The sequence below is a fragment of the Phyllobates terribilis genome, unplaced genomic scaffold (genome assembly GCF_046119375.1).
Source record: "Phyllobates terribilis strain yellow unplaced genomic scaffold, ASM4611937v1 Scaffold_7__3_contigs__length_470593459, whole genome shotgun sequence".
NCBI lineage: Eukaryota > Metazoa > Chordata > Amphibia > Anura > Dendrobatidae > Phyllobates > Phyllobates terribilis.
Window position 1 is genome coordinate 207,509,593 of NW_027362767.1, and position 25,450 is coordinate 207,535,042.

Sequence of the window (25,450 nt, forward strand, 5' to 3'; positions counted from 1 at the left end):
AATTTGCTTTGATAGCAGCCTTCAGCTCGTCTGCATTGTTGGGTCTGGGGTCTCTCATCTTCCTCTTGACAATACCCCATAGAGTCTCTATAGTAGTGGAGTCTCTATAGTAGTAGAGTCTCTATAGTAGTAGAGTCTCTATGGGGTTAAGGTCCGGCGAGTTTGCTGCCAATCAAGCACAGTGATACTGTTGTGTGTAAACCAGGTATTGGTACTTTTGGCCGTGTGAACAGGGGCCAAGTCCTGCTGGAGAATGACATTTTCATCTCCAAAAAGCTTGTCGGCAGAGGGAAGCATGAAGTGCTGTAAAATGTCCTGGTAGACGGGTGCACTGACTTTGGTCTTGATAAAATCGTGGACCTACACCAGCAGATGACATGGCTCCCCAAACCATCACTGATTGTGGAAACTTCACACTAGACCTCCAGCAGCTTGGATTGTGGCCTCTCCACTCTTCCTCCAGACTCTGAGACCTTGTGGAGTGTGTCAATGACGGCCTTCTGGACATCTGTCAAGTCAGCAGTCTTCCCCATGATTGTGGAGCCTACTGAAACAGACTAAGGGACCTTGTTAATGCTTAGGAAGCCTTTGCAGGTGTTTTTTGTTAATTATTCTAATTTACTGAGATAATGACTTCTGTGTTTTCATTGGCTATAAGCCATAATCATCAACATTAACAGAAATAAACACTTTAAATAGATCAATCTGTGTGTAATGACTCTATATAATATGAGTTTCACTTTTTGTATTGAAGAATTTAAATAAATTAACTTTTTGATGATATTCTAATTTAGTGAGATGCACCTGTATTATTAGACCAGTACATGTTTTCTCACTTGTAAGATTTAAGTAAACCTTGTATGATATATTTTTCATTTGTGAATGTCCTTATACTTTCAAGCAGAACCTAGAAACCCCACAATGCAATAACCCATCGATCACTACAAGCCCTCTGTTTTCCATGGATATCCATATTATGGACTTTGTATACGTTTCTTATGCCTGAACTGCGCACCCCTCGGTGAAGACAGTGAGTTTTTTTGGGGGCAGCTTATGGTCGTCTCAGGATATGAACACCCCCTGATCTGCTTGAAGATATAACTGAAATAAAATGTTGAGAAAAAAATGTCAAATATCACATTGACCCTTCGAGTCACAGTCTTGTAAATCTCTATCACTTCTCCACAGAATAGGTGATTGGTCTGAAATCACTCAGGGGGTAAAGAGACTCTGTCATCACAGAATAACTAATCAAACCAATGGCAGCCCCTCAGTGTATCATGGCACCCTGTATTTTGATTGGCAGCTGTAGCTTTATAGACTCGAGCGGGGGTCTCAAACATTTGGCCACAGGGGCTGCTTCATGCAGGCCGCAGGCACCGTACACCTGGAGGATTGTGGCACGTCAGCACTTTTTCAGTGGAACATATTGCAGGCGCCGTGCACAGACAAGCTCTTTGCTCAGCTATACCAATGCCAACTGTGGGTCAATCACAGGCCAGCAGCTAATGTCCGCAGGGGACCAGGATGGGAACAGGACTAGAAGATGAGGATCAGGATCCTGACATTACTGCAAAGAGACATTACTACAAAAAGGGGACCAGGAAGGGACACATTACTATGAGATAGGGAGCCGAATGGTGAGATTGCTACAAGAAGGGGACCAGGTAGGAGGATATTTCTACAAGATGGCCATGATGGTGGACAATAAAACAAGATGAGGACCATGATGGGGGACAATAAAACAAGATGAGGACCATGATGGGGGACATAAACACAAGATAGGGACCATGATGGGGACATTACTACAAGATGCTGGCCAAAACTACTATATGGCTCTAATAGTAAGATTGTATTACAAAAAGGGGCTAAAATGTAAAAGAGAACAAAAAAAATTCTAAATATTGGCTTAAATTTTTTAGTGCCAATAAAAATGCTTTTTTATAAATAAACTAAAATAAAGCCAAAAAAGTGCACACTTATTATCGGTCATCTGTAATGACCCAAACTATAAAATTATTATACCCCATAACAGAAAATAAATAAATCTGCAAAAAAAAAAATTATAAACAAGTGATCAAAAGGTGTATACAACCCCTGGCAAAAATTATGGAATCACCGGGCTCAGGGGATGGTCATTCAGTTGTTTAATGCTGCTGAAAAAAAGCAGATCTCAGACATGGCACAAAACTAAAGTCATTTCAAATGGCAACTTTATGGCTTTAAGAAACACTAAAAGAAATCAAGATAAAAAATGTGGCACTCAGTAAGGGTAATTTTTTTCAGACCAAGCAGAGGGAAAAAATTATGGAATCACTCAATTCTGAGGAAAAAATTATGGAATCATGAAAAAAACACACAAAAGAACACTCCAATACATCACTAGTATTTTGTTGCACCACCTCTGGCTTTAATAACAGCTTGCAGTCTCTGAGGCATGGACTTAATGAGTGACAAACCGTACTGTTCATCAATCTGGCTCCAACTTTCTCTGATTGCTGTTGCCAGATCAGCTTTGCAGGTTGGAGCCTTGTCATGGACCATTTTCTTCAACTTCCACCAAAGATTTTCAATTGGATTGAGATCCGGACTATTTGCAGGCCATGACATTGACCTTATGTGTCTTCTTTCAAGGAATGTTTTCACCGTTTTTGCTCTATGGCAGGATGCATTATCATCTTGAAAAATGATGTCATCATCCCCAAACATCCTTTCAATTGATGGGATAAGAAAACTGTCCAAAATATCAATGTAAACTTGGGCATTTATTGAAGATGTAATGACAGCCATCTCCCCAGTGCCTTTACCTGACATGCAGCCCCATATCATCAATGACTGTGGAAATTTGCATGTTCTCTTCATGTAGTCATCTTTATAAATCTCATTGGAACGGCACCAAACAAAAGTTCCAGCATCATCACCTTTCCCATTGCCGATTCGCGATTCATCACTGAATATGACTTTCATCCAGTCATCCACAGTCCACGATTGCTTTTCCTTAGCCCATTGTAACCTTATTTTTTTCTGTTTAGGTGTTAATGATGGCTTATGTTTAGCTTTTCTGTATGTAAATCCCATTTGCTTTAGGCGGTTTCTTACAGTTCGGTCACAGACATTGACTCCAGTTTCCTCCCATTCGTTCCTCATTTGTTTTGTTGTGCATTTCCTGTTTTGGAGACATTGCTTTAAGTTTCCGGTCTTGACGCTTTGATGTCTTCCTTGGTCTACCAGTATGTTTGCCTTTAACAACCTTCCCATGTTGTTTGTATTTGGTCCAGATTTTAGACACAGCTGACTGTGAACAACCAACATCTTTTGCAACATTGCGTGATGATTTACCTTCTTTTAAGAGTTTGATAATCCTCTCCTTTGTTTCAATTTACATCTCTCGTGTTGGAGCCATGATTCATGTCAGTCCACTTGGTGCAACAGCTCTCCAAGGTGTGATCACTCCTTTGTAGATGCAGACTAACGAGCAGATCTAATTTGATGCAGGTGTTAGTTTTGGAAATGAAAATTTACAGGGTGATTCCATAATTTTTTCCTCAGAATTGAGTGATTCCATAATTTTTTCCCTCTGCTTGGCCTGAAAAAAATTACCCTTACTGAGTACCACATTTTTATTCTTGATTTCTTTTAGTGTTTCTTAAAGCCCTAACGTTGCCATTTGAAATGACTTTAGTTTTGTGCCATGTCTGTGATCTGCTTTTTTCAACAACATTAAACAACTGAATGAACATCCTCCCAGCCCGGTGATTCCATAATTTTTGCCAGGGGTTGTAGAAAAGAAATATGGTGTCCCTGAAAATGGCACTTTGTCTTGCTAAGAATGAAGCACAACCCCCCTCACCCCACTCAAATTATTTATTTTTCTAGGTTCGGACGATTATACCCCATCAAGTCTCATACACCTGGACTAGAGAAAAGCAAGTATGTGGTAAAGTGCACTGAACTGTTAGGCACAACAAGGGTGCACCGTGTGCCTGTACTTCATTTGAGCAGTCTTTTTTTGTCTTTATGACAGAATCCCTTTGCAGAGTTACTATCCTTTAGGCAGAGTTCACGTGGTTATAATAATAGTCTAGCTAGTCCCATCCGTAGACATGAGTGATCGTGTGCTTCTCACACATGCCTAACATAGCTGTTTTGCTGTTTATTTACCCCAATTTGATCAATAAATTAATGCAGAATAATGTTTGCTGCTCATTTCCAAGGAATCTTGGTGCAAGCCCCCCAAAAAATGCTTCTGTGCACAGGCACAATCATTATTATTTAGATACGTCCGTTAGGCAAGCTATACTACTGTGCCCAGAAATCATGTACCTCACTGCAGCAACTCAGTTCTAGTCATCTCTGTAGTGAGACAGAATGGAGTTACTGTATGGAGAACATACATATATTCCTTACAGTGCACAGACATCACGAGCCTCCATACAGCAACTCCAATCTAGTCACCTCTGTAGTGAGACAGCTAAAATGGAGTTAATGTACAGAAGACGTCCTTATACACAGTACAGTGCACAGAAATCATGAACCTCAGTACAGCAACTCCGATCTAGTCACCTCTGTACTGAGACATCTAGATTGAAGTTACTGTACAGAGGACGTCCTTATACACAGTACAGTGCACAGAGATCATGGACCTCAGTGCAGCAACTCCGATCTAGTCACCTCTGTACTGAGACATCTAGATTGAAGTTACCGTACAGAGGACGTCCTTATACACAGTACAGTGCACAGAAATCATGGACCTCAGTACAGCAACTCCGATCTAGTCACCTCTGTACTGAGACATCTAGATTGAAGTTACTGTACAGAGGACGTCCTTATACACAGTACAGTGCAGAGAGATCATGAACCTCAGTGCAGCAACTCCGATCTAGTCACCTCTGTACTGAGACATCTAGATTGAAGTTACCGTACAGAGGACGTCCTTATACACAGTACGGTGCACAGAAATCATGGACCTCAGTACAGCAACTCCGATCTAGTCACCTCTGTACTGAGACATCTAGATTAAAGTTACTGTACAGAGGACGTCCTTATACACAGTACAGTGCACAGAGATCATGGACCTCAGTGCTGCAACTCCGATCTAGTCACCTCTGTACTGAGACATCTAAATTGTAGTTACTGTACAGAGGACGTCCTTATACACAGTACAGTGCACAGAGATCATGGACCTCAGTACAGCAACTCCGATCTAGTCACCTCTGTACTGAGACATCTAGATTGAAGTTACCGTACAGAGGACGTCCTTATACACAGTACGGTGCACATAAACTATGAATCTCAGTACAGCAACTCTGATCTAGTCACCTCTGTACTGAGACATCTAGATTGAAGTTACCGTACAGAGGACGTCCTTATACACAGTACAGTGCACAGAGATCATGGACCTCAGTACAGCAACTCCGATCTAGTCACCTCTGTACTGAGACATCTAGATTGAAGTTACCGTACAGAGGATGTCCTTATACAGAGTACGGTGCACACAAACTATGAATCTCAGTACAGCAACTCTGATCTAGTCACCTCTGTACTGAGACATCTAAATTGAAGTTACCGTACAGAGGACGTCCTTATACACAGTACAGTACACAGAAATCATGGACCTCAGTACAGCAACTCCGATCTAGTCACCTCTGTACTGAGACATCTAAATTGAAGTTACCGTACAGAGGACGTCCTTATACACAGTACAGTGCACAGAGATCATGGACCTCAGTACAGCAACTCCGATCTAGTCACCTCTGTACTGAGACATCTAGATTGAAGTTACCGTACAGAGGACGTCCTTATAGATATTACTGTGGTCCCAGATATTATGAACCTCAGGGCAGCAACTCCGATGTAGTCACCTCTGTAGTGAGACGGCTAGAATGGAGTTGCTGTACAGAGGACGTCCTTATAAACATTAATCCAAGCAAAGTGGTATCAAAGTTTAGTTAAAATATAACCTTTACTTAGTGCAATTAAAAGGGTACAATAATATGTCACCCAGTAAGACAAAAACTAACAGCATACAAACAAACTCAGAGGGGATGGTGTGCTAAACCCTCTCCTCCCTCTTTTTTGCACAGCACTGATGCGTTTAATGCAAAGCATCAATAATAGGGCCTAGAACTCAGAGGCATCTTTATCTCATTAGATTTGAACTTAAGATGGTCCTGACTCCAGACATCCCTCACCAGGAGATGTCAGGAGACATTAGCTCGATTAAAGTTTCTACCTGGATATACCTGATAAAACAATCAAAAGAGCTGTGTGTGTGAAAAAAATCGTTGTGAAATGACAAAGGAACGACCTCACCGGGTTTATTCACTGTCCACACTTTCTCTTTAGTCCTCTTGCAGCTCTGTGCCCTCATCATGTGACACCAGCCTCCGGACCAATTGTCTCAATAAATCACCATCTCAAGTGTGTTTTCTCCCGACGCGTTTCATCAACCCCACCATCAGGGGAGTCAGGCCGTACAGGGAGCACCGTTTCCAGGTGACTCCCTTATAGACATTACTGTGTGCCCAGATATTATGAACCTCAGGGCAGCAACTCTGATCTAGTCACCTCTGTAGTGAGAAAGAATGGAGTTGCTGTACAGAGGACGTCCTTATACACAGTGCAGTGCACAGAAATCATGGACCTCAGTGCAGCAACTCCGATCTAGTCACCTCTATACTGAGACATCTAGAATGGAGTTGCTGTACAGAGGACGTCCTTATACACAGTACATTGTGCCCACAAATCATGGACCTCAGGGCAGCAGCTCAATCTTGTCATCTCCATACTGAGACATCTAGAATGGAGTTTCTGTACAGAGGACGTCCTTATACACAGTACATTGTGCCCACAAATCATGGACCTCAGGGCAGCAGCTCAATCTTGTCATCTCTGTGCTGAGACATCTAGATTGGAGTTGCTGCAGGGTGTTTTATTATTTCTTGGCAGACATTATACAAGATTACAGCCACAATTCATGAAGAAACAAATTTCGCATGCCAGTATTAATAAAAGGTGAGAAGTAGAAAGCTCGGCCACTTTTTTTTTTTGTTAAATTAAAAAATTTGTTTTTTTTATATTATCACTTTTCATAGTTTAAAAACTTACACAAAGCTCTGATTGTTCATGTTTGACAAAATGTTACTTTTCTTGTCTGTCCACCAGTCCTGGTCAGCACCAGCATTTTGAAGAGCAGGTGGACATATGCTGGGAGGTCGTGAGCGTGACGGAGCGCAGCCGACAACATTATCATAATTTACATCACAAAAGTGGCAAAAATGATCACATAAATGTTGTCTAGCTCCGTCCACTCTTCAGAAATGTCGCTGCTGTGGCTGTGATTGGTGGAAATACAGTAAAAGTCAAATTCGGGCAAAACTGAACAATCAGTGCGGTGTGTAATTAAGTATGTCACAAAAAGTGACAATACATCCATCCATTTATAATTCCTATGCCACGAGATTAGAATCTATGAGGAGCTCCTGGAATTAACTCCATTCTGGAGGTTTCAGTCATGAGCCGTCTAGATTGGATTTGATCCTATGAGGACATCGCTCCAGCAACTCCATTCTAGTCAGGTCAGCAATGAACTGTACAGAATGGAGACTACAGGGAGATCATCTAAAAATCCACTCCAATCTAGACGGCTCACTAATGAATCAGCTAGAATGGAGTTACTAAAATGAGGTCCTCAAAAAATCCACTCCAATCCATTATTGTAAATTATGAGGACTTTCTCGGCTGCGCTCTGTTAAGTTTATCCCCGCAAGGCTCCGGCTACTATTCGAAAAACTCAATTCCAGTCTCCTCAGCACCAAACTGTACTGAGTGGAGGCTACAGGAAGATCCTCAAAATAGCCACTCCGATCTAGACGGCTCACTAGTGAATCAGTTAGAATGGAGTTGGTAAAATGAGGACTTAAAAAAATGCACTCCAATACAAAGTTATAAATTATGAGGACTCTCTCAGCTGCGCTCTGTTATGTTTCTCCCTGCGAAGCTTCGCTCACTCTCCGGAAAACTCGATTCCAGTCACCTCATCACCAAACTGTACAGAATGGAGGACACAAAGATCCTCAAAAAACCCACTCCGATCTAGACGGCTCTCTGATGAATCAGCTAGAATGGAGTTGCTAAAATGAAGTCCTCAAAAAATCCACTCCAATCCAATGTTGTAAATTATGAGGACTATGTTGCTGCGCTCTGTTACGCTTCTCCCCGCGAGGCTCCACTCTCTTTAAAAAAATTTCTTATTTCACTCACCTCAGCACCAAGCTGTACAGAATGGAGGCTACAGGGAGTTCATCTAAAAATCCACTCTGATCCAATGTTGTAAATTATGAGGACTCTCTCGGCTGCGCTCTGTTACGTTTCTCCCCGCGAAGCTCCGCCCACGCTCCGAAAAACTCGAAACTGTACAGAATGGAGTTGTTAAAAGAGGTCCACAAAAAATCCACTCCGATCCAGATGGCTCAATGGTGAATCAGCTAGAATGGAGTTGCTAAAATGAGGTCCTCAAAAAATCCACTCCAATCCATTATTGTAAATTATGAGGACTCTCTCGGCTGCGCTCTGTTACGTTTATCCCCATGAGGCTCCGCCCACTCTCGAAAGACTCAATTCCAGTCACCTCAGCACCAATTTGTACAGAGTGGAGGCTACAGGAAGATCCTCAAAAAACCCACTCCGATCTAGACGGCTCACTGATGAATCAGCTAGAATGGAGTTACTAAAATGAGGTCCTCAAAAAATCCACTCCGATCCAATGTTGTAAATTATGAGGACTCTGTCGCTGCGCTCTGTTATGTTTTTCCCCACGTAAAACTGAACGTTCAGCGCTGTGTGTGATTATTTACGTTACAAAAAGCGATAATAAAATGCAAGTTTCATTAATCATGAAAAAAAATTTGCCCTTTGGAAATACATAATAAATATAACAGTTTGAGCAAGTACTTAAAAAATAAAAACATGAAATCATTACAATTATAAGGCTGATCTATATCTACAATGTGTGTACATTCCAATTCCACTACATTGCAGGCTATGAGGATCCAGGAATCTGCTCCATTCTGGACACTGGAGGGGATTTTTTGAGGAACGTCACTGTAGAAACTGAACTGTCTAGAATGGAGAAGCTGCAGAGAGATCATCAAAAGATCAACTCCAATCCAGTCACCTCACCAGTGATCAGCTAGAGCGGAGATGCTAAAATGAGGTCCTCAAAAACATGTGAGTACAGTGAGGCCTCAAAAATTCAACTCCAATCTTGTCACCTCACCAGTGATCAGCTAGAGTGGAGATGCTGGAATGAGGACCACAATATATCCCCTCCGATCCAGTCACTTCAGTGGTGAGCCGCCTAGAGTGGAGCTGATAAAATGAGGCCTCAAAAAATCAACTCCAAACTAGACGGCTCAATGGTGAATCAGCTAGAATGGAGGACCACAAATAATCAACTCCAAACTAGATGCAACCCTTACTTCATTGCCGATACTATCCGTTTCGTGCGAAAGACGCATAGCTACGTCACAAAAATTGAGGTCACAGGTGGGAGCAGCAAAGCAGGCCGGTCGCTTGTCGTATGACGTCACCGTGCCACGTGATCTGCGGAGGGTTGTCTGTAATGAACCGGGAGGACTCTAGAGGTCAGTGTGGCAGAACCTGATGCCTCCTCCTCCCGCAGCGCTGTCATAGTAACATGGCGGCGGCCGTGTGTGTTCCTCAGGGTGTTCTCCCATTGACGTGGGCACAGTACGTGTGTCACTCTTCCCCAGATATATAATTAACCCACTGGCGAACACAGACTGAGACGCGCCCCTGTGCAAGAACAATATATGGGCCCTTTGCAGCCCGAGAGCTCCCAGAAATGCACAATTGCACCTGCTTAAGAGATATAAATGGCCCCTTACCTCTTGGGCCCCTGTGTTGAGCATGTCCGCCCCTGAATTAACCTTTGTCATTTAAGAGGGTTTTTTCAGTGCACTGATACAGTTATTCTGGGCTGTGTTCACACACATACTATGTTCACCTACTAAAAAGAATGAACATAACTTACTGGTCCAAACCCAGGGAGAGGTATACTAGAGTTCCTGGGCACCTTGGACATGGAATGAACATGAAGTATATGTAGATACTAGGGGCATGAGCACATATCCCATATATACTGGTGTAGATTATATTCCCTGTGCTTGTTATCTGGGGAATGACCATGGGATATGTGTAGATTATATATAGCCAAGAAATCTATTATACCGCTCTATATTTTTGGACCAACACGTTATGTTTATTCCTTTTCTTCATTCTTTTTAGTACGTCTCCTGTTTTTTTTCTACTAATTGCAGCTTACAACTTAATGCTATAAAAAGATGATTTCCAAATACTCACCTATTTTACATCGAGACCCTCTTTTCAGCGCTGTTCTGTGTCCTGGTGTTCCTGGAATAGGTCAGTCTTTGGGTGACCTCCTCTCTCCTAGTAAGTAAGTATGAGTAGGGATGAACAAACCTGAACAGGAAGGCTTAGGGTCCGTACTGGACATTGTCCGGTACCGAACCCCTAACACTGACTGTACGTCCGGTTTCCTGCACAGGTTCGCCAGTCTAATAAAGCTTGTTGAAATTCTGCAGTGCAGCCAATCAACATGCTTTTTGTCTGTGGGCGCTTCCAGAGCCATCACAGCCGTGCCAAGTATTGGCATGGCTGTGGTTGGCCGTCGCACCACATGACCCAGCCTGTTTAAAAGCCAGATCACGAGTGTCTTCACCATTCTGCTCTGATTAGCATAGGGATAAAACGCAGCAGGAGTGAGGGACAGATTATAACTGGGCACTCTGCAAACACAAAGCTGTGTGTGCTCTGTAACGATGTTGGAGTACTGTGCTTTTAAGCCACTTTGTGTACTCTGCACCCCCCACCTGTGGGAGTACTGTCCTTTTAACCCACTGTGTGTAGCTGCAAACCCCCCCACCCACCCCCAGCTCCCGCCTATGACACTACTGTGCCTTTAAGCTGCTGTCTGGATTCTGTAACCCCCTGCCTGTGGGAGTACTGTCCTTGTAACCAAGGCTGTGGAGTCGGTAAACCAATCCTCCAACTCCTCAATTCCCACGACTCCGACTCCCTCATACATGGCTCATGTTTAAGTGATAAATTTACTGGAGCACAGATTCATTTCAGCTAAAGGTCCAGACCCTTAGATCAGGAATAGGACAGATATTTATAGGACATTTCATAACTTTCCCAAATTCTTATGAAAAAAATATTCACCACAAACGGAATTGAACTACTGTACCCAATTTATTATATATTTTAGGAGTCGGAGTCAGTCCATTTTATACTGACTCCACCAAAATGGGCGCTGACTCCACAGCCCTGCTTTAAACCACTGTGTGTACTCTGCACCCCCTGCCTGTGGGAGTACTGTCCTTAAGGCGCTGTGTGTACTCTGCACCCCCTGCCTGTGGAAGTACTGTCCTTAAGGCGCTGTGTGTATTCTGCACCCCCTGCCTGTGGGAGTACTATCCTTAAGGCGCTGTGTGTATTCTGCACCCCCTACCTGTGAGAGTACTGTCCTTTAAGCCTCTGTGAGTATACTGCACCACCTGCCTGTGGGAGTACTGTCCTTTAGCCACTGTGTGTACTCTGCACCCCCCACCTGTGGGAGTACTGTCCTTTAAGCCTCTGTGAGTATACTGCACTGCCTGCCTGTGGGAGCACTGTCCATTAAACTGCTGTGTGTACTCTGCACCCCCCACCTGTGGGAGTACTGTTCCTTTAAAGTTCACCTGTCAGCAGGATTGTGCTCAGTAAACTACACACACTGTCAGCTGGGTGACATTGCACTGATTAATATGATTACAAACACATGGGCCATGCACACGGTGAACAAGTCCATAGGACAATGTTCACACCACAAGACTGAAAAACACAAGGACACAGTAAAAAAATGTATAAAACTACTCTGTTGTAAAAAAAAGTAACAGTAAACAGCAAGTGCTAGTAAAAAAGGTGATAGAAAACAGGGTATTTGGTTGACACGTTTTTTTAAAAAAATGTATACTAAGCCGCGCTACCAACGTCAAGCTAACCCACATCAGAGCAGTCCCTAACTGATGTATTTAAAAACTGATCATGTGTATAGTACCTATATGAGCAGATTTGAAGGTAATGTCCATGTGGACACGCTACAGAGGACGGCATTCATGTGCATGGCCCAGTTTTTAAATACATCAGATAGGTACTTCTTTGATGTGGGTTACTGGGACTTCTCTGATGTGGGTTACCTTGACGTTGGTAGCGCGGCTTAGTATATATTTTTAGCAAAAAACGTGTCAACCAAATACCCTTTTTTATCACCTTTTTACTAGCACTTGCTGTTTACTGTTACTTTTTTACAACAAAGTATTTTTATATGTTTGTTTTACTGTGTCCTTGTGTTTTTCACTGATTAATATGATACCTGGTGATGAAATCCGTCCTGTGGTTCTTGTGTAATCTTTACTTTCAGATTGGAGATAATGATATACCCGTGGTCTGGGGCGGCCTGCGGGGGGCGCTCTATCTGGTGCTCCGCTTACATATTCATCTGTATGCTCTTATAACAGCTCACTGATCGGTCACTGACCTGCCTCCTATTACATAATGCATCTAGTAGTTCGGGGCGAGGTAACAACATAGGAGGCCGGTCAGTGAAGGATCAGTGATCCGTCATAAGAATTCACCGATCAGCCAGTCCTAAGAGTGTATAATAAATCAAATTTCACAGAAAAATACATCTAATGTACAGTTTATTGATATCATTTAAAAATTCCCAGTATTCAAGAAAAACCCTCAAAAAAGTAAAACAATGCCAATAAAAAACAGGCCAGCACAAAAAATTCCAGCCAATTAGATACAGATAAAAGGGGATGCCCTGAGCTGACCCTTGATTTGTTCCTGCCTGTCAGCGGAGGTTGGCACCCTCTTGAATGCAAATGGCGCCCCCGCTCCTCAACAGCTCTCCCTGAATGACCCTGCCCTCAATCAATGGGAGTGATGGGAGTAAAGTACAGATGTGAGGGGATAAATAAAGGTAGTCAAGCTACACCATCAGAACATCACAGCCAGCAGCACTGTACAGGTGTGGTACGTAGAGTGTGATGTATCTAATATTAGTACTTATTTAATAACACCTTCTTACCTGCCTTCACTTATACAGAGGACAGCACAGTATATGTAAGCAGAACATTAAGACAGAGATGTCTATGTCAGCACAGCCTCTGCCAGTCAGCTGTATATTATAGTCGTGATACAGGACATATGTTATGTATAGATATCACAAACTCTGTATATATCAATCATCTTCAGTTACATACAGTACAGACCAAAAGTTTGGACACACCTTCTCATTTAAAGATTTTTCTGTATTTTCATGACTATGAAAATTGTACATTCACACTGAAGGCATCAAAACTATCAATTAACACATGTGGAATTATATACTTAACAAAAAAGTGTGAAACAACTGAAAATATGTCTTATATTCTAGGTTCTTCACAGTAGCCACCTTTTGCTTTGATGACTGTGACGCGCCCCCTGGGCCAGTGTTGTTTGGGGGATACCCGGAGCCGGATCAGATGGGGGTTGTAGTCTCCGAGTGGCGGTGACCCGGTCCGTGCCCAGGGTGTCAAGCTCAGTGTGTGGCAGTCCTACAGATGTTACTGGATGTTTTTTAGTGTCGACTACGCCACCCGTTGATTTGCGGTCACTACGGCCGCCGCTGCAGCAGGGTCCGCTGAGGCTGGTGGTGTGTGTGCAGCTTCGGGTAGTATAACCCCCAACGGGAGGGGTATAGCCTCAGGGGGTCAGTTGCAGAGGATGGTGGTTGTGGAGGTGCAGTGAGGATGGTAATGAAACTCAGAGTCGGGCTGTGCAGTTCAGGGTTTTTACTTACTGCTTTTGTGTTGGTCACTCCGGCCTTGAGTGACCACCCGAGCCGTGCTGCGTCCACCAGGTCCTGGACTCGGCCAACCCCCAGGTGATTCTGGAGCGTGTTCCTGAGCTCCCTTTCTGACTTGTCCTTCTCTCTGGCCTTCCCCACCAGGGATCCACCTAAGTCCGGCTCCCTCGGGCCTCTTGTTGGTAAAACCCTTGTCTCTGGGTTCCCTGACCCTATTCTTGGTTTGCCTTCCGGGTGGATTTAGTGGGTGGTCGTGGCAGATCCTGCCCACGACCTCCGGTCTCTGGCTAAGGATTAGTGCCCTCCACCAGCTTGGGATCCGGTACCCTTGTGCCAACTCTTCACCCTCTGGTCTAATTTTGGGTTCTTGGAGTTCCCTCTTCTCCCCCTCTGGGTCCTTCTTTCTCCTCTCTCTCTCTCATGGCCTTGGAGCTGGCTGTTGACTTTCAGACCAAACCTCTACAAAAGACTCTGTTCTAAGATGGTTCCCACCTTATATACTCCCTCTATGTGTGAGCTCAGGTGACCAGCACCCAATGAGCTCCTAGCTTTACCCAGACTGCTCCCCCTATCTGCCCCTACACTACTGGGATGTTCCACCCCCCCTCCCACTCCAGCCAGGGACAGACACTGTCGTACCTGCACATTTCTCTAGTGGGAGTACCATTGGTCTGTCCCCCGGAAATGGGATGTATGTAGTGCATGCAGCCTACTGAGCTCAGTTCCACACTCCATCCTTACCCGGGAGTGGAATACCACACCTCTGGCTTGAGGTGTAATACCCCTGTAGCAGCCGAATCCTCAGGGTGCTACATTCCCCCCTGGTAAATCACAGCACGTCCTCGGGCTGTAAGAGAATAAACATCCAAAACATACAAATTTTTTTTTTCATAAAACATAAACATATAAAACAATATATATATCAGCATAAACTTTTCATAAATAACATTCTTGTTCCTCCGGCCACGGTGCAACTTGTGACCGGGTAAAGTGCGACAGTCTCCTTTAGAAACACGGTTTTCCTATAAAACCGGTAGGGGGCGCCTTAGAAAGCGCAACTATATACAAGGGAAGGTATGGCCGCTCTCAGTCCTCGGCCAGGTAATGGGAATAGGGACACACGGGTTAACAGTTCACTCTTGTCCCAACGGGGACATATTTAAAGCAGCAACAGTTCACTGTACCCCGATGGGTAACTATTTACAGTCTCTTTACCGTACTTTAACGACGGCGTCCTCCTGCTCCTTCTTTATCTTCAGACCCGTCCGGGTCCTCCTGCTCCTTCTCACACCGCAGCTCCTCCTCCGTCAGGCGATGTACATGGAGGGCGTAGGGTCCTTTGGCACACTTGTGCCGGGTAAAGGTGACCTCGTCCCCTACATACAGGTCACGACCTCTGTGTCCCTCCGGCAGATGGCTTTCTACGTCTCTGCGGGTGACAAAGACGTCGCCGGGGGTATGATGGTCTCTTATGAAGCCCCACCCATGCTGCAGGTTGAATTTAATCACAGTCCCGGTGGTACGGGGACCATGAGCTGCACGGGGGTTCCTCCTGGTCCGGCTCTTCTGCCCTGCGCTCTGTTCTTGCAGCCGCTGCTCTCGGACCCGCCTCTCTCTCCGTTCTCGCTCGAAGTCTGCCAACTGCTGGCGGCAGCACTCCACTCGCTCTGCTGCGGCTGCCCGCGTTTCTTGAGTGAACCCCATGAGATCTCCTCCGGTGGGGTCCCACTCGAATTGTGCTTCTTCTAGCGGGAGCGGGGTTCTCCTGACGGGCTTCGGAACCGGAATCAGGGGCTCATCTAGGGGTCTTTCTTTCCGGAGTCGGGGATGGTGAAACTCCGGTGGCCACACAAAGGGCTGCCCATCCGGGCACGTATGCTGGGCGAACAGGTCCTCACCCAGGTGCGGTACTTTAGGTGTTATGGGCGCTGTGGTGGTAGCGGCGCCCGGGTTGACCAGGCCTTGCGACCAGGCTTGGGGCACGCTAAAGGAAAAGGGCACCGTAAGAACGGCGGCGCCCGTGGTTACTCGGCCCTGCGACCAGGCTGGTGGCTCCGCGGAGGTAGGGGGCGCTGTTGGAATTGCGGCGCCCGGGGGTACTAGGCCTTGCGACCAGGCCGATGGTATTTCCTGCTTTGCCGCGCTCAGGGTCGAAGCGCGTGACGTCACAGGGGTCGCGGCCGCGGTTTCCGGTTGAGGCCTAGTCTGCGGCGGTGACGATGCAGCGACGGGCACGGCAGGGGGAATTTCGGGCTCTGCGACGGGGAGCTGGGGCAGGCACGCGGTTTCCCGGCTCGGGGTAGAGACGTCCCCTTTACCTGCCTCCATTCGTTCAGCTCCCTTCTCGGCGCCGTCTCCGGCCTTGAGTCCTCCTGCACCATCCTCAGAGGCGGTCTGTCTCCTCGTCTCGGGTGGCGTGCTCCGCTGACGGGTTTCGGTCCGCTGGGCCATCTCTCGGCTCCACTCCGCCAACGTCTCTCGCTGCACCTGGGCCATCCTCCGTGCGAGGCCCTCCAGCGCGGTCTGTGCACACTCCCGGTCTCGGGGGAGCTGTGCCAGAATTTCCACTAAGCCTAGTGGCGTTGTTGCTTGCAGCAGGCTCCTGACCACTGGGTCGGTGCTGCCTGTCTCTCCCTCCATCTCCGGGTACGCTTTCTCCGGAGTCCTCTCCAGACTTCTTGTCTCCGGGTGCGCTCTCTCCAGACTCCTCCAGGCGACACCCATCTTTGCTCTCTTGTTCTGTCTCCGCCCACATTGAGGGTGGTCCCGGGGCAACTTTGTGATTGTCAGTTCCAGGGGCAGTTCTCTCACGCTGATGGACACTTCCAGCATCACAGTCTCTGTTGGTGGGCGCGGTTTCCGCTTTTGGCGCCATTCTTCGACCTGGCCCACGATGGGAGGTGGCCTCTTGCCACCCTCTGGCACGCCCATAATGGCGTCCGCTCTTCCAAGGCGGGAAATCTTTGGAAATGGCGGGAAAAAGCTGCAAATGGCGGACAACCGGCGGGAAACGACCTGTGATGGAGTCCGTTGGCGGGGACCCTCCGGAACCGGCGGGAGACTTTTTAAGGTAACGGTGAACTTCTCTTCAGGCACGCAGTACCCGGTTGTTGCGGGCACGTTATCCTGCCGACTACGCCAAAGTTGACGCGCCCCCTGGGCCAGTGTTGTTTGGGGGATACCCGGAGCCGGATCAGATGGGGGTTGTAGTCTCCGAGTGGCGGTGACCCGGTCCGTGCCCAGGGTGTCAAGCTCAGTGTGTGGCAGTCCTACAGATGTTACTGGATGTTTTTTAGTGTCGACTACGCCACCCGTTGATTTGCGGTCACTACGGCCGCCGCTGCAGCAGGGTCCGCTGAGGCTGGTGGTGTGTGTGCAGCTTCGGGTAGTATAACCCCCAACGGGAGGGGTATAGCCTCAGGGGGTCAGTTGCAGAGGATGGTGGTTGTGGAGGTGCAGTGAGGATGGTAATGAAACTCAGAGTCGGGCTGTGCAGTTCAGGGTTTTTACTTACTGCTTTTGTGTTGGTCACTCCGGCCTTGAGTGACCACCCGAGCCGTGCTGCGTCCACCAGGTCCTGGACTCGGCCAACCCCCAGGTGATTCTGGAGCGTGTTCCTGAGCTCCCTTTCTGACTTGTCCTTCTCTCTGGCCTTCCCCACCAGGGATCCACCTAAGTCCGGCTCCCTCGGGCCTCTTGTTGGTAAAACCCTTGTCTCTGGGTTCCCTGACCCTATTCTTGGTTTGCCTTCCGGGTGGATTTAGTGGGTGGTCGTGGCAGATCCTGCCCACAACCTCCGGTCTCTGGCTAAGGATTAGTGCCCTCCACCAGCTTGGGATCCGGTACCCTTGTGCCAACTCTTCACCCTCTGGTCTAATTTGGGGTTCTTGGAGTTCCCTCTTCTCCCCCTCTGGGTCCTTCTTTCTCCTCTCTCTCTCTCTTGGCCTTGGAGCTGGCTGTTGACTTTCAGACCAAACCTCTACAAAAGACTCTGTTCTAAGATGGTTCCCACCTTATATACTCCCTCTATGTGTGAGCTCAGGTGACCAGCACCCAATGAGCTCCTAGCTTTACCCAGACTGCTCCCCCTATCTGCCCCTACACTACTGGGATGTTCCACCCCCCCTCCCACTCCAGCCAGGGACAGACACTGTCGTACCTGCACATTTCTCTAGTGGGAGTACCATTGGTCTGTCCCCCGGAAATGGGATGTATGTAGTGCATGCAGCCTACTGAGCTCAGTTCCACACTCCATCCTTACCCGGGAGTGGAATACCACACCTCTGGCTTGAGGTGTAATACCCCTGTAGCAGCCGAATCCTCAGGGTGCTACAACTGCTTTGCACACTCTTGGCATTCTCTTGATGAGCTTCAAGAGGTAGTCACTGGAAATGGTCTTCCAACAATCTTGAAGGAGTTTCCAGAGATGCTTAGCACTTGTTGGCCCTTTTGCCTTCACTCTGAGGTCCAGCTCACCCCAAACCATCTCGATTGGGTTCAGGTCTGGTGACTGTGGAGGCCAGGTCATCTGACGTAGCACCCCATCACTCTCCTTCTTGGTCAAATAGCCCTTACACAGCCTGGAGGTGTGTTTGGGGTCATTGTCCTGTTGAAAAAAAAAATTGATGGTCCAACTAAACGCAAACCGGATGGAATAGCATGCCGCTGCAAGATGCTGTGGTAGCCATGCTGGTTCAGTATGCCTTCAATTTTGAATAAATCCCCAACAGTGTCACCAGCAAAGCACCCCCACACCATCACACCTCCTCCTCCATGCTTCACGGTGGGAACCAGGCATGTAGAGTCCATCCATTCACCTTTTCTGCGTCGCACAAAGACACGGTGGTTGGAACCAAAGATCTCAAATTCGGACTCATCAGACCAAAGCACAGATTTCCACTGGTCTAATGTCCATTCCTTGTGTTCTTTAGCCCAAACAAGTCTCTTCTGCTTGTTGCCTGTCCTTAGCAGTGGTTTCCTAGCAGCTATTTTACCAAGAAGGCCTGCTGCACAAAGTCTCCTCTTAACAGTTGTTGTAGAGATGTGTCTGCTGCTAGAACTCTGTGTGGCATTGACCTGGTCTCTAATCTGAGCTGCTGTTAACCTGCGATTTCTGAGGCTGGTGACTCGGATAAACTTATCCTCAGAAGCAGAGGTGACTCTTGGTCTTCCTTTCCTGGGGTGGTCCTCATGTGAGCCAGTTTCTTTGTAGCGCTTGATGGTTTTTGCAACTGCACTTGGGGACACTTTCAAAATTTTCCCAATTTTTCGGACTGACTGACCTTCATTTCATAAAGTAATGATGGCCACTTGTTTTTCTTTACTTAGCTGCTTTTTTCTTGCCATAATACAAATTCTAACAGTCTATTCAGTAGGACTATCAGCTGTATATCCACCTGACTTCTGCACAACACAACTGATGGTCCCAACCCCATTTATAAGGCAAGAAATCCCACTTATTAAACCTGACAGGGCACACCTGTTAAGTGAAAACCATTTCCGGTGACTACCTCTTGAAGCTCATCAAGAGAATGCCAAGAGTGTGCAAAGCAGTCATCAAAGCAAAAGGTGGCTACTTTGATGAACCTAGAATATAAGACATATTTTCAGTTGTTTCACACTTTTTTGTTAAGTATATAATTCCACATGTGTTAATTCATAGTTTTGATGCCTTCAATGTGAATGTACAATTTTCATAGTCATGAAAATACAGAAAAATCTTTAAATGAGAAGGTGTGTCCAAACTTTTGGTCTGTACTGTATCTCTCTGATTTAAGGGCATCAAAATTAAAATTTTGAAAATTGCAAAATTTTTGCCAAATTTCTCATATTTTCACAAATAAATGCAAGTCTTATCCAAGATATTTTACCACTATCATGAAGTACAATATGTCATGAAAAAACAATCTCAGAATCAGGGGAATACGTTGAAGCGTTCCAGAGTAATTACCTCATAAAGTGACAGTGGTCAGAATTGTAAAAATTGGCTTGGTCATTAACATGCAAACCACCTTCGGAGCTAAAGGGGGTAAACGGGTTGTTCTACGAACAAAAGTTCATTTTAATCAATAGATCCTGGAATAATAACAAGTTCCACTATTGAATGTATTTAAATAAATGTTCCTGTGCTGAGATAATGTTATAAATGTGCCCCTGCTGTGTGCTGTGTAATGGATGTGTCTGACCGTGCTGGAACATGGTCTGATCATACCACAGCTCCTGGGCAGAGGAAGGAGCAAGAGAGTATACAGACAGGACAGCAGGGGAGGAAGCAAAAGAGTATACAGACACTACAGCAGGGGAGGACGCAGGAGAGTATACAGACAGGACAGCAGGGGAGGAAGCAAAAGAGTATACAGACAGGACAGCAGGGGAGGAAGCAAAAGAGTATACAGACATTACAGCAGGGGAGGAAGCAAAAGAGTATACAGACAGGACAGCAGGGGAGGAAGCAAAAGAGTATACAGACATTACAGCAGGGGAGGAAGCAAAAGAGTATACAGACATTACAGCAGGGGAGGAAGCAAAAGAGTATACAGACAGGACAGCAGGGGAGGAAGCAAAAGAGTATACAGACATTACAGCAGGGGAGGAAGCAAAAGAGTATACAGACATTACAGCAGGGGAGGAAGCAAAAGAGTATACAGACATTACAGCAGGGGATCACAGCTTTGTGAGATAAAACATTTTCCTGTTTTTAAACAATATTTTACCTAAAAGAAATAATCAGCTGTGATCCCCTGCTGTAATGTCTGTATACTCGTTTTCTCAATCCACTTTTAAATTAACTTTGCTTGTGGGGAAACCCCTTTAAGGTGTTCATCGGTCGGTATAGTGATTATTGTAAATCTCCAGGTCTTTTCTATTTATCAGTACAAAGTAGGTGTGAAAATATTATGTGAAAAAAAAAGATTATATATTTATAGGAAATATTTTTGTTAATACATAAAACTGTTCAACAGCACAACTACATGCATTGCACGGTTTCTTCTGTGTTCAAAAATGATCTGAAATAGGGCACAATCTGCTTTCTTCTTTTTATTTCAGAACTCAATAGTACACACACTCTCTTGCTGGGGCGGTATTGCTTCAGCGGTGGTTACCGCACCTTTACGTTTAGGGACCCACTAAGAGTTTCGCTGATATGTGGCAGTGGGCAACATACAGTCTGATCATAACGCTTATTAGGAAACCCATGTTCAGTTTTGTACATTTTTGCTTAGCCGCAGTAGATCAGTGGATGTGCAGTTTATGACTTTTTTCCTACAGTTATGTTGCATTTAATATAGTTTCCGTTGTGTGGAAAGTTCTGCACTAATTCTCAGCCCCGGAGATCAGCTTGTTTATTCCATTGTAATTGATTTCTCCTTGTATTCTCCAAAATGTTTTTTTGTTTTTTTTGTCATTTGTTCCACAAGAATTCAGCAAAAAGGAGTCCAGATTTTACCGCCACTTTGCTGAACTGTAGAGGGCCAAGCAAACGGTTGAAAATAAAAATAGCATTAGTCTCACTGCTCACATCCTGCCATTTGTTCCTCGGAGCCTCTTCTTTTCACCTTTTCACGTCACGTGGATTCTCTTTTCCCTCTAGGATAGGATTTCCAGAACGACCAGGCCTCTGACATCACGACATGTGTCGCGCAATTTCCAGTGACGTCTCAGGCCTGGCCTGGAGTGAAGAGGCCGGAAAAATCCCCATGACGTGGAAAGGCGAGAAGAAGAGGCTTGGAGGACAGAATGGCAGGCCGCAAGGACAGCCGGACAGGTGAGCAGTAAGGTAACTATTGTATTTTTTCTACATCTCTTTATTATGTTCTGAGTCTAGAAAGACCCCAGAGCACATTAAGGAACATTCACTTTCCCTGGGAAACCTGGGTGATCTGGTGAATTCGAATGTTGGCAGATCCGCTCATCTCTGCTCAGCACCAACAGGATGGAAACAACCAAGGCTGGACACCATCTCTCAAAGAATCCCATTCCGGCCACTTGGGCTGCTTCTATGGTGCACACATCCCTGGGCAAGACGTCTACATCACACCAGAGACTTACACCTCCGAGACCCCAAATCTGTACCTGGGACCTCCTCCCAACATTTGCATTTTTTTTTTTAATTAGTTAATTTTTATTTTTATTAAGGCAAACACAGAAATCAATATAAAGACACACTCCTCTGATGTCAATTTATTCATAAATGTTCAGGAGGAATAAGAGGAACGTTACACTGTAGAGTTATATTAAAAGATGTTCCAGAAGATACAAGTGATTGGTAACACACACATGCCCGGGTGGGGACAGGTCTTCTTTATCCACATTTGTTTCTGCAGTAAATGTGGATTGTCTGGGGCAGAGTTATGATAATTGTGATTAATTGCTGGAGGTAACGCCTGTAAATTTATGCTGTTTTCTTCCTAAGTATGTGAATAAGATTTCATGAAATTTTAAAGCTCCGGTGTGAGATTTTAATTCAGAAAAAAAACAGATGGCAAATGCATGGCTTCCATAAGGGCTAATGCAGTGGATTTTCCCCAGTGGGTATGTGTATGGAAAATCCACTGTGTATTTCACCCATGGGAACGTTCCCTTAGACAGCTCCAGAAATCTCCCACATTGAATTTAGAATAATTTGCTACTTTGTATAATGTTTATTAGATTTATTGTAACGAGCTTTTGTATTCTGTTTATACATTTTTAGATGAGACGATATGACTCCAGCCAATAAGGAATTTCTTAGGTAGAAACTGTAGGGAAACAGACCACAGAGTGATCTCCTTATATGAAGATCCAGGTAAAATTCTCACCTGAGCGAGTTGTGTCGGCAGAAGTCCTGTAAAAGCTCAGTGCTGGCCGCTCACCTGAGCGAGTTGTGTCGGCAGAAGTCCTGTAAAAGCTCAGTGCTGGCCGCTCACCTGAGCGAGTTGTGTCGGCAGAAGTCCTGTAAAAGCTCAGTGCCGGCCGCTGCTGCCCTGTGGCTGGGGATGAATCCATCAGGATGTGTGTCGAGAAGAGACCATGCTCAGTTGTAGGCTGCACTACCAGAATATAAATCCTTCATCCAGACATAGAGTCAGTACTTATTATCTCTCGACACGTTTCTATGCCAGACCGGCATCTTCATCAACACACCAATTGGGCATCGAAACGTATCGTGGAATAAAAACCCCTTATTATATGATCTTTATTCCGGTAGCGCAGCCTACAATCGTGAGTTGTCTCTTCTTATCACACGTGAATTTCTTATCTTCTTAATAATCAAACTCCTTTTGGTGGCTTTTTGTTTTGTATATTATCCTTTTCTATATTATCCTTACATCATTTTTATAAGTTGGCCAATGATGTGTTAATTAGTGGGTAACTATTCTAGAAGGCGGGCGATATTTTTTTCCCGGACTGCTCAGGACTTCTCACCCCACTGATCATGAATTCAATGAGCAGCGTCACTACCGGCTCTTTGTAATTCTCTGCCTCCCTGACAATGCGCTGTAGGCCGGGTGTAGGTCCACAGCTTCATCCGCGCACTGCGCATACCCAGGGAGGCATCGGTAATGCCAGACACAGTTCACGTCACTTATGCCCATAGTGGTGTTATAACATGACTGGTGGGACGATTAGCCCGGGGATAAACAACGCCGGGCCACATGACGAGTCTATGACTACCACATCCCTGGCCAAGTTATAAACATGATTTTAGGGTAATATACAAAGCAAGAAGCCACCAGAGGGGACATGTTTGAAACTATATTAAGAGTAGAATAAAGACATGGGGTGGTTTGGGGGTCATGGGGAAAGTGACTGGTTCTCTTTAAATGAATTTTTGTTTTTGTATATATTCCCACACAGGGTTGAAGAAGCCTTAATTTTAGTCCACATTACCAGGCTTGGACTGGCCCACTGGAGAGCAGGAGAATCCTCTGGTAGGCCACCCCCATGAAGCAATGCTAATGATCAGTGTTATTACACTTGAGTCACAATTTGCAGAAAAAGGTGTGATCTAATCATTCATTAAACAATCTAGCCAAATTGATATTACATAGACGGAACAGTAAATTTGTGTACTAAGGTCAGGTTATTTTTGCATGTAGCTGAACAGTGGACCCCAAGAATTAATGTTACTGGTGGGTCTTTGCCAAACCAGTCCGACACTGCACATCACCATTATAGTTCTTCAAATTCTTGCAGGAGGAAGAAGTGCTTAATCCTTTGTGACATCAGTCCTCAAACAACTTATGACAACTCCTCCAAGCATGAAAATGCAGGATCCCCAGGCAAGTCCATAGCCCCAGCTGAACTGGGAATCGGGAAGGAGAAATTTTGCAGCCCGAAACTTTAGTGAAAATAGTATAAGAGCGCTGATCTGCAATAAAACTACAGGGAGAAAAAGACAATTTATTAGTAAAAGGCCAAACTTGCAGGTTTTAATAAATGCGTATGTCTGTACAGTATTATGCAAAAGGCCAGCAAATAAACACACCTAGCAAAGAAACGGATCTAATAGCACAAAGTCCACATATAAAACGACTACAGCAAAGGCATTAATGATCACTGTGGTGTAATAGCTTCAATTATATTAATTAAAGTGAAATTCTGAGCATAAATTCAAAACTCAGCATACAGCTAGTCACATAAAGCTTTACATCGACGTAAAAAAAGATCTTCCTCTAGTAAACACTGGCGTTGACAGTATTTGCTCTGCTGTCAGCTATGTTGCTTATGTCACTGCTTCTTGGTGGGTAAATGGCCCTGAATTGCAAAGGCTTTATGTTTGGCCCTGTAGAGGACAATGGCCATTTCTGAATTATATCATTACAGATCTATCAAAAGTTCCCTTGGCTCAGATAACACAACACTGGAATATCATGGCACAAAAACTGTGACAACTAACTGGACTTTGGTCAATGTTATCTTAATCCTCATGTGAGAAAACCTTCTGTTACCAAGTTACCTTTTGATCTTGGGTAGATAAGAAAACCTCCTGTCTTGGTCTTCTTTAATTGGGTTGTCCCATTGATTATATTAATAACCTATGCTTTAGATAAGTCATCAATATCAGATCCGGGGAGGTTCGATACCCAGCCCTATATAAGAGAATAGGACTAGATCTGAGATACCCGGCAATGGCCTCTACACAGTGAACAGAGGAGAGCTGTTCAGTTGCATTAAAGTTTTACATTCGGCCACTGCCATAGTCGATAACAGCTGATCGGAGGGGGGGTTGGGAGCATAAGACCCTATTGATCTGATATTGACGGCTCAAACATAGGTCATCAATATCATATGCCAAGAAACCCATATAACCCCTTAAGGACCGAGCCACTTTGCACGTTAATGACCGGGCCAATTTTTTCAATTCTGACCACTGTCACTTTATGAGATAATAACTCTGGAACACTTCAACGGATCCCGCTGATTCTGAGACTGTTTTTTCATGACATATTGTACTTCATGATAGCGGTAACATTTCTTTGATATGACAGGTGTTTATTTGTAAAATAAACAGAAATTTGGCAAAAAAATTTA

At 45.1% G+C, this 25,450-nt stretch overlaps 1 protein-coding gene and 1 long non-coding RNA gene across 3 annotated transcripts in view; one reads left to right on the top strand and one right to left on the bottom strand.

Moving 5' to 3' along the window:
* Positions 1 to 13,047: 13,047 nt before the first annotated feature.
* LOC141153075 (uncharacterized) lies at positions 13,048 to 24,426 on the top strand. Of its 2 annotated transcripts, none has more exons than XR_012247234.1 (4): positions 13,048 to 13,122; positions 21,528 to 21,701; positions 23,774 to 23,847; positions 24,113 to 24,426. It is a non-coding gene; the product is annotated as an uncharacterized lncRNA (long non-coding RNA). The 2 variants fall into 2 exon arrangements; XR_012247233.1 differs by having other exon boundaries at positions 13,056 to 13,117.
* Positions 22,720 to 25,450, bottom strand: part of LOC141153074 (transmembrane protein 47-like) — a 28,156-nt gene continuing 25,425 nt past the window's right edge. Inside the window, exon 3 of the mRNA XM_073637749.1 lies at positions 22,720 to 24,298. Coding sequence (XP_073493850.1) covers positions 24,126 to 24,298 — 173 coding nt within the window. The 3' untranslated portion in view covers positions 22,720 to 24,125. The remainder of the gene's footprint in view (positions 24,299 to 25,450) is intronic.